Raw genomic sequence first — 9,882 nt, forward strand, 5'->3', positions numbered from 1 at the left:
GGAAGGACCGTGGCCTCCCCCCACGTGATGGGACCCTCACGGAAAGAGCTCCCCAGCTTCCCCCTCGCAGAGTGGGGACCCCCAGCCTGCAAGCAGGGCGCGGGCACCCACCTGCAGCCTCGGGGCCAGCTCCGCCTTCCGAGGACACAGCGAAGCCCACAGCCCCGGATCCCCCGCCGGGAGCAGGGCCTGAGGTGAGGAGCTGTTCAGGCAAAGCATCGCCTCTCCAGACCACAGAGGAACTAATCATTAAAGGTGGAGCGTGCGGCAGGCACTTCAAAAGCACATAAAGGACCTGGTGCCTGCCCTGAGGGGGTTACAGGCTGAGTCAGGCAGACAAAAACAACGCACCAGATAAGGGACGGCCTCGGTTTGCGCTAGAGATTTTACAAAGCAATCAGAAATCCAGATCACACCGGTAGCAAAGAGAGCAGTTGATGCCGACCTCGTCCCACCTCGCCCCGCTCCCATCCAACGTGCCGTGAAGCACCAAGGCGCCACTGCACTCCTGATCCCGGCGTGCCTCCTGCTGCATGCGGGACCTCACAAGGAAGGAGTTATTTACATTCCAGCCATCGGATTTTGGCACGGACAGCTCACAGAGAGGAACAGCAGAGCTGCACCCAGCTACCATTTCAGACTGGCTGCAAACCTCACCACTATGGCGCGCATTCAGCTAATGTGGGGAGGTTACATTTGAACTTGAAGAAGTGAGAGGCCTCTCTCTTAATTGGAAGCTTAAATTTCTGAGAAGGCAGCAATGGCTACAAAGAAATGAACCAACCTGCCAATTTGCAAAAACCTGGCCTGTCTGCCCTGTGAGCACATGAAGCTGGAATAGCGCTCTGGCATCTACAGATGCAGTGCATTTCTCCATCTTTGTGACATGGCTGCTCAGCTACACCACAAGGAGTTTCAAAGACCAGCATTTATTTCAGCTGAACATGTGAGTCTGCAAGTCCTCCAAGCTGTACACAAGGGAAGATTTGATTCTAACGCATCAAATTGAAGACATGAAGTTGTATTTACCTGGCTGGCTTAAGAAGTTTGAGAACTCGTGCTTACTGGTCTCATTTTCTTGCACTTAATTATATCTATGGGGCAGTTTTGTATCTAAAACGATTCACAAATGACACACACCATGCACAGAAGTGTCACATATGCATTCAACAGCACCAGGTTGCCTTGTGGGACCTGCGAGCTCCCTCAGTTCAAAGGGCAGTTTCTGTCCCCAGAGGCACACCCTCAGCTTCTAATTAGACCACAGCTCCATGGAACATTTTAGCATCTGCTTAAATCCATCTCTGCTTAGCAAAGGAATGAAGGAATAGAAAGGAATGGATGGCTGAGTGACTGCCTAGCGGAGGGAAAGCAGGGCTAACAGTGTATTGTATCAGAGCAGTACCCTTTTGTGAGCAAGTCGATGTTTCATGTAAAATCACACAATCACGGGGGTTGAAAGGGACCTCAAGAGATCAAGTTCTATCCCCCTATATCATCCATTATTGAAGGACAGCAGTAATACTAGAGATCTATTATAGCAGTGTGTAGGTATTCTAAGTAATAAGAAGAATTCTGAGGGCCAATAGGCTGCTGCAGTGATTGAGGCTTGGAAGAGTTTCTATTTTGCTGCCATTGCTTTGTAAATAGGCTCTGCGATCCCAGCAGCAGTGAGCTGCTGTTTGCTCTCCCAACACCACACAGATCTGCACCTCGTATGAACTGCAGGACTTTGCCTGCAATCCCCCTGCCATGATCTTGTTGTGCTCTTGCACTGCCTCTCAGTTGGCACAAACATCCATGCAATCATGTGGTGGTTGGAATGGCCTGAAAAGTGACCAATTTTTCTTTATTTCCGAGTCAATTTTCAGCCAGACCAATTTCTAGTCCAGTTTACTTTGCAGCTGTATAACAGCATGTTCTGGCAGTAAAGATGGAATAACGTGGGCATGGGACAGTTTTTCAGGGGCAATGCCAACTTACATCAGTTTGAATTTTGTCACACCACCACCTCAGCAGGCCAGTCCCTAACTTCTCATGTTTTCTTGCTGCTTAAGATGCACTGCTTGGAAAGTTCTACTTATTTTTAACATAAACAGTTCCTCACTTAATTCAGTCCTCTAAGGCTCTTATTAGGAATGTAGTCATTTACTTACAGACAGATGAATAACCTCATTACCCTGATTTTTTTTATTTTTTATTTTTTTTTTTAAAGTTAATGGTGCAAATCCAAGTGAAAGCCACAGCAGCCTCCAGCACGTGTAGCACTCCTAGTAACCGAAGCAGCGCAGCAGATGGAGCGTTCTCTAACTTCACTCCCAGCACGGAACTCAATGTGCAGGAGCCAAGACAGACATTTGTGTCTGGTAATGCCATCTGTGTCTGCAAAACTGCAACGCGCTCGCTGGAGTGCTTTTTGTTTGTAGGGAACACGTTAATGGTGGGTATCGCATACTGCAAAGTCAGTATTATGAGAACGCTAAAAACCAAAATGAAATGAAACAATCCAATTTCTAAGCAACAACAGTCAATTAAAGAATATGAATACTGGAGATTTGCAGAAACAAACCGGACATGTGAAACAAGTGACAGCACTGACATTTAGCTCCATGATTGAACACAATCTCTTTAATAAGGGCTCATGCCCTCTGGGCACTCACAGCAATAGCTGGGACTGGTATCTATACAGGAAAGGGGCAGTGGGAATTCCCAGCAGTGAAGAAAGCTAATCTCTTGAGGATTTCATATTTAAACTGGACAAGTTTAAAGAAGAAAAATCTCCTGAGAGTCACTAAGCACACAGAAACCACTTCCAGCTCAAGAAGTCCCTGCCTGAACTGCTTACAGTGGAAGTTTAGAAGTCTATTAAGGGGCTGCTTCATTTTATGCTCATGCTGTTTTCCCATTCCTCCCAGAGCAGCTATGTCAGCAGGCAACAGCAGACAGGTTACTGAGCACCATGGAGCTTTGTCCTTATCCAAGACAACTTCTCTGGCGCTCCTAGACTATCAATATTTGCTTTTAAATTTATCTTTGTTCCTTCTACAGACCAATAAAAATTTTGTGCCACCAATGCTGTAAATCATCTTTCTCTACCCTTTCTGCTAGATGATGCTCACTAGATCACCCTCTTAAACTCTCACTCCAGCTGCATCATGCTTGCCTTTAACCTTTATGCACAGCAACTCTTTCCCCATGACAAACTCCATTTTCACATTTCAAGCACCTAGTCTTCCACTGTTTAACTTCCCTTTACCTATCACATCTACTAGTTTATCAAGCTGCCAACCTCTACCTTCCCTTGCTAGTGACAGCAACCTCTGTGGTTATATGTCTGCTTCTTGAACAGGCATCCCTTCCTTTCTAGCAGGTCACCCCCCACACATGGGAAAAGCTCCATGTCAAAATCTGTTGAATTGCTACTTCTCTAAAATCCCTCCTTGAAACCTACCATCTGGCAGTTCATGATGCAAGTAGTGAACTGCAAGAACACACTCTGTTTTTTTCTGCTAAATTCTGTTAGTCATGTTGTTACCCTATCCTTTAAGCCATCTCTGCCTTGTTTTGTTTACTTACTGCATTTTTTCCTCAGTATCTGGAGTACGCCTGCTCCAGGTAAGGGGACAGTTTTCCTTGCTTCTTACTTTGTACAGTCCAAGAATCCTGAAGATCTTAATCATGATTCTGTTCCTTAGTTTTAACTTATTATAAATAAAGCATGTTATTTAGTGGACTAACCACTTGGGAAGGGGAAACAATTTGCCTGAATTCTATTTTCCTCTCTGACTGCACAACTTTAGACAAGTCACATAGGACATTTCCAGATGCATGTGTGAAACTTGGCACTCTTATCCAAATCTGACGATCCTAACAAGCAGTTTGCTTGTTCAGGATACAGTACCTTTAACTTCTACTGAAATCAGCGTGCTCAGCACATCACAGGACAGGGCTTCCCCACAATGCTTGCCACAAAGCCTCTCCTTTTATGGAGATCTGCACCTTCCAGAACATTATTATTATGGAATAAGAGACAAAATGGTGCAAAATGGACTGCACGCTTCTTTGTATATGTTGGTATCAATCTATTTTAGACATTACAGTTTGGAAACAGTTCTAAGCAATTTGCAGAACGCTAGAAGTTGGTTCAGCAACAGAGTGTGAGACGCTGCCAGCATTAGGTCTGGCCAATAGAAAATGCCTCTAAAACAGAAACAGTAGTGAAGTCAATTCAGTGCTTCCAGGATTATCTGCTGCTCACTGGCCATACAAGTCAACAGCTGCTGAATTAATAACAATAAACCCAGTTTCTGTTGTTCATTCCTATGGAACTTCTTACAATGCATATTTTCAGGCCTCCAAAAGCGGTATGTTTCCTCTAATCTTTACTCCAAATACTTAAAAAACAAAAACAAATAAGCCACTACAATTTCAAGGAGACATTCAAAGAGAAGGAGCAATGAGGTGATTTCATATTAGCAAACTCATCCAAAGACTACAACTGAGATTGGCAGGAGAAGGACAAACTACCTGTGATCCTTATCAAAGCTGTTCTGAGAGGGTCCTCTGCCACCAGAAACACAATGTATGCAGCAAGTCCCATGCTTGGGAACTTCAGCAGCTAAGTAAACTGCCATGAATGGCAGAAACAAATCTTTGAGGAAGACCCACACCTATTAACAATGGACTGCAAACTCATTTCACAAAGCATCAGCTAACAACTTTTCAGCCATTAGTAGTTTAGAATCTGGGAAGGATCTGAACCCAGCCTACAGAAGGACTTTGATTATACTGTATGAATTGGAAGACATCTGTATCCTGCGAAGGGGCTTTTTGGGACACTGCTTTTGGAGAATGGAATAGTTCAGGTGGAAGGGACCTAAACAGATCGCTGAGTCCAACTTCCCACTAAAGGGCTAACCAAAAGATAAAGCAATGTTAAGGGCATTATCCAAGTACCTCTTGAACACTGATAGGCATAGGACATAGGACATCAGTCACCTCAGTAGGAAGCCTGTTGCAGCATTTGACAACTCTCACATCTTTATCATTTAAGATCAGAGGCAGTCTGTCATTTTCAAAACAGTTGCTGAATGCAGAAATAAAGAGGTACTTTTTAAAAGGGATTTGACTGAAAATGTACTCAAATTGTAGATTATTTCTCAGTTGAAAATATTTAGAAAAATTGCATCGGGAAATTTAAAAGGCATACACATATAATTCCTTTCCTAAAGATCCCAAACACAGTCTTTAAGATCATGAAGCATCCATTGTAAAATTCTCAAATACAAAATTGTTCTCCTTCAAATCTGGAGCAGCCTATCAGCATTACACTGCTTAAACAGATCAATCACATCAATTTCTCTTCCTGCTCACTGAAAATAAATAAAGATTTTCTTTCCTTCTTGCTTTTGAGTTTGAAAGGAAATAAACCAGGAGGTCAAGAGGAAAGCATTTAAAGAAACTTACTTTTTCACTTTGGGGTATTTCATCTCTGAAATAGCATTGGTAGCATCTGTCTGTCTCTCCTTCAAATGCTGTGGCCACATATTATCCACCCAGTCAACTAAGTCCACCTGGAAGTCCCAGAAATCAACTGTTAGTCACTGAACACATGGTAGGATGTACCCCTGTTGGCTGGAATTCTAATTGGGTCAGCAGCAGATGAGTAGCAGGCACACTTTTTTGTAGCCAGTATCCCAGAAACTGCATTTATGAACATTAAAACACAAGCACAGAAGAGATTACTTTTTTCCAATACGTTACATTTCAAGGAACATTAAACCCATTCTTCTGGCCACATTCTGATTTGAGTAATTACATTATTTTCTCCTTCATTGTTCTACTCCAGATTAAATTTCACATTAAAGTTCTTGTTCAAATGCCAAACTTCTAGGAAGCATGGCAGGAGAAAACAGTGAGAAAGACGTTACCAGCAAGATGAAGAGGAGATGGAAACTGGTGCCTGTTGAAGGACATTTTAACATGTCTCTCCTGGGTGCCAGAGCATTAGCTGACCATCAGTAAGGTCAAGCCTGCGTCTCATTCGTTGGTCTGTTTAGTGATGTCCTAGTATCCATAACACTCCCTTCTGATTACGCAAGTGGATCACACACACTAGGTTTCAAAACGGCAAACTCCAGTGAAGGAGGTAAGTCCAACCAGGCAGGCTGTAGTGCGGCATTTGGCCACAGTGTGGCTGCACATCCCGACACAGCTCCAAACCTCCTGCCGTGCTATCTATGGGTCAGCAAGGGCTGTGAGACCTATCCGAGGTGTTTGTTGGTCACCTATCCTCCCAGTGTGTGCAGCAAGAACCGAGAGGTACAGTTCTGCCATGGGCAGCATTCAACCTAGCATCCTGACTGCTGTATCTTTTAAAAGGCCCATGCAAGAACGATTATTTGTATGAGCTGACCCAAAGGCTTGCATCCCCAGAGCACTTTCATAATGCTGCACTTGGCACGTGACATTCTTGCAGGTTAGGGCTGCCGCTTATCTATTTCTCCATCTGCAGCACGTACTGCTGATAACAAGCAGTATTGGAGAAGAGTCAAAGGGAGATGATACAGCCAGTAGAAGTAGTACCAATTCCATGATCTCACAGTTGTATGTGGAAACAAAATTGATGATTACTGCCCCAGTTCTGAAATAATCCCCATGTCCTGATATTGCAACCCACAGCCTTTACACAAAGTCAAGTATTTCTGCCTCGTGGACTGAAATAGCCCTACAGCATTCACAGGATCCACTCCTACAAATACAGTATTTGGTTAATATTGACTTTATGTACAGACTGGACTTCCCCACAGTCCCTGGCAGCCTCTTCTTGTATCTCCCACTGCAGCACCTGAAGGTGCTGAAAGAGCACTCTTCCGGTGAGATCTAAATATTGCTAGTTTTACAAACCACTTTACACTCAGGCTGAATTAAACAAACATGAAAAATTAATTTACATGGGGTAATAGGAACCTAATTGCATTTTTCAGTCCTGAGCACCCAGGAAATTAGCACAGATGTTTTAAAAGCTCACTGAGAATTATGAGCTTGGGAAAATCGGGATCAGCTGAACACCAGAAACTCCCCAGAGCACTTCCAAAACTGCCTGGCTAGTGTCTGAATGACAGCAAAAACCTGTATAAACTTCTGAATAAGTGCTTAATATTCAATTTGTGATACATGTGTAACAGAACACAAAGCCTACTTAGGAATTACTTCCATAAATCAGCTATAAAATCTGCTGTCTACTTTTTTTTTCTTCACCAGTTCTGGCATAAGTATGGCATTTATATTGCCTGCAAATACAAGAGATGTCCCCAGTGGAAAAAAAAACAAAAAAAAAAACACAAAAACAACTAATAGTATAGCTGCAATAGCACTTAGAAATTGTAAGAAAAGTGGCTGACAGCAAAGTACCATAGTGCTATAGTTTTACACTCTGCAGCACCATGAACATTCAGTGCCAGAAACAGGCTCAGTGGGAACAAGCAGCACTCATTCTGCTCTGAGAAGTCTCTTTGTTCTCTGGTCAACCAGGACCGATGCCCAAATTTCTCTGTCGAGTGTCTGGAGGAGAAACTGTGAAACCTCCAATGCCAGTTCCTCTGCTGTATCACTGTGTACAATCAGCTGATGCTGTAATCCTCACTCGTGTATAGCTACTTTTTAGTAATAAATGAAGTTATCTTTATTAACAAGGTCAGTTTCATTGCCAGTAACTCCATGAAGTTACAAGAGTCACCCACTTTTCAAAAACATGTACAAATCTGCCGCCGCCTTCTGACGATGCCAATTCTGACCAAGCAGTAATTATGACAAATTAATAACGTGTAAACTTCTGTATTTAATATGTATGTTTTCAACTTCTTTGCTTTGGTTCCCTTGAACATTTTTGCAGTGAACAAGAGGGTCTGTAGAAGGAATTTAAGCTTCTAGGTTATGGTTTTAAATTTCCTCCTCCTTAGAGATAATCCACAATTTCCTTCTTCACCAAGCCATAGACTAAGACTGCTTTTTTTAGGATAGTAATAGCTTTATATTTTACATTACAAAATAGCTCTATTGTTATTTTGGATTAGGTTGTATTTGCACATTAACACTTACACAATACCAAAAGACAATAGACAGGTATTTAATTTTAAATGCAGTTTCCCCTAAATGCATTCAAAGGAATTGGCTATCAGTACAAATCACATGATTAAGAGCTCATCAGGCACCTAATTCCTGTAGATTAAATTCCAGTACCAAGGAGACAGTAGAAAATGAGATCCTAAACAGACAAGAGTTACAGGTGCTCCACGTTGCTTTCTTTCTAGTGTGCATCCTCCAGCTCCATTATTTATTACAAAGCAACTGCTTATTGGAAAGAAGCTGAAAATAAACAGGATCCCTTACCACATTGGGACGCTTGACAATGTTCTCCAGCTTTGTATGACTGAACTCCAAGCTGATGACGTTGTAGAGTTTTTCACGCTGGGCCTCTGGCGTTTCATAGTATCTCACAAACTGGGACATGCTCATTTCAACACCTCTTTGCGTGTTCACATCCATCACATCCACTATTCGACGACTTCCTGCAAATGCACAGAAATGCTCCTAAAATATTCAATTTATTTTAAAATGTGTAAGTTCTCAACAACTGCAGGGAAGCTGTTGTTACAGGACAACAGAACAGCGTCAGTACCTCCCCAGGTCCTAAGCAGCTCAGTCAGCAGGAAACTAACCTGGAACAAGACTTTGTGCCCAGTATGACACTGAGCGAGTTATCTGTTGCATTTGCTCCAGAGAGATGGAGAGTACTTCCCTCCTTTACACAGACAACATGAGCAGGAGTACATTAAAATCTGCAAAGAACTGATTTAATGTGGTAGCAGGGGGCATGCAAGACAACTAGCTCTCCAAATCACACTGTACAATCTTCTAAACATGCATACGCCTCTCAAGATTCTTTTGGCCAAGCACAAAAGTTACCCATAAAAAGCAGGCTGCATAAGCAGATGATATGAGCTGCTGAACCCGACACTGATTGCTGTGTATTCTCAATTCCAGTCATTGCTAGTGGAGATGAAAGCAGAAGTGCTCACTTTGGATCTCTACACAAAAACCATGGGACATACTTGCAGCTTCTTCAGTGGCAGACATACAAGTCTCATTAGCACCAAAATGTTGAACAGCAGTTTTTAATCGAGTCTTCAGCTTTATACAGATTAATCCACAATCTTGTCTTCGGCCAACTGGAAGGTTTCACCCCTCTCAGCAATTTCATCATCCTAATTAGCAGTTCATTTGTGTGTGAGCAAAAGGGAGCCCATGAGAGACATGCCTCATTTCCAGAAGAGAAGGATTCCAGCAAATAAACTTGCAGCACTTCCAAAAAAATCACTCCAAAACAATTTCCATCGCTGAAGAAATAACTCCAAGTAAATTGTATTAAAACAAAATGGAGAGCCTATATTATGCCATCAGAGGGAATTATTAATAATTGCAGCACCTGGCCTATTGTGTGCTTGGGAGCAGTATTTCAGCAAGAATGATAGTTTGGATTTCATTGCTCCATTAAAAACATCCTTCGCCACTGATAGCAATGACAGTGACAGATGTGATAATGATTCTGGGAAGGAACTCAAGACCATAAAGCTTTGTAATCAAAAAGAAAAATTTATACAGTGTAAGTCTGGAGTAGTCTCACTGGCCCGCCAGTCAGACTCCACTGCAGCACCACCAAAATGGGATTTGATTCCTCAGTCAGAACTCAGGACTGCACGTAGTGTTGCCACCTTGAGGCAGGAGGGGGAGAAAGCTTACTTATGTGTGAAAAAGCACAAACATCGTTATATCTGCTATTCGCCTGTTTGAAACAATACACAAAACCTAGTTTCCTTTTGC

The 9,882-nt window shown here is 42.7% G+C and overlaps 1 protein-coding gene across 10 annotated transcripts in view; it reads right to left on the reverse strand.

Annotated features, from left to right (window-relative positions):
- The window catches only part of KDM2B (lysine demethylase 2B), a 102,921-nt gene that overhangs the window by 72,086 nt on the left and 20,953 nt on the right, over nucleotides 1-9,882 (reverse strand). For 8 of the 10 annotated variants that reach the window (XM_019621024.2, XM_010720120.3, XM_019621023.2 and 5 more), the window contains exons 5-6: nucleotides 8,392-8,570; nucleotides 5,467-5,573 (exon numbers count right to left, since the gene is read on the reverse strand). In XM_019621024.2, coding sequence (XP_019476569.1) covers nucleotides 5,467-5,573; nucleotides 8,392-8,570 — 286 coding nt within the window. Of the gene's footprint in view, nucleotides 1-111; nucleotides 390-445; nucleotides 1,010-5,466; nucleotides 5,574-8,391; nucleotides 8,571-9,882 lie in introns of those variants that run through there. The other 2 variants (XM_019621028.2, XM_019621031.2) reach the window with 2 other exon arrangements.

Source organism: Meleagris gallopavo, chromosome 17 (assembly GCF_000146605.3).
Source record: "Meleagris gallopavo isolate NT-WF06-2002-E0010 breed Aviagen turkey brand Nicholas breeding stock chromosome 17, Turkey_5.1, whole genome shotgun sequence".
Lineage (NCBI taxonomy): Eukaryota > Metazoa > Chordata > Aves > Galliformes > Phasianidae > Meleagris > Meleagris gallopavo.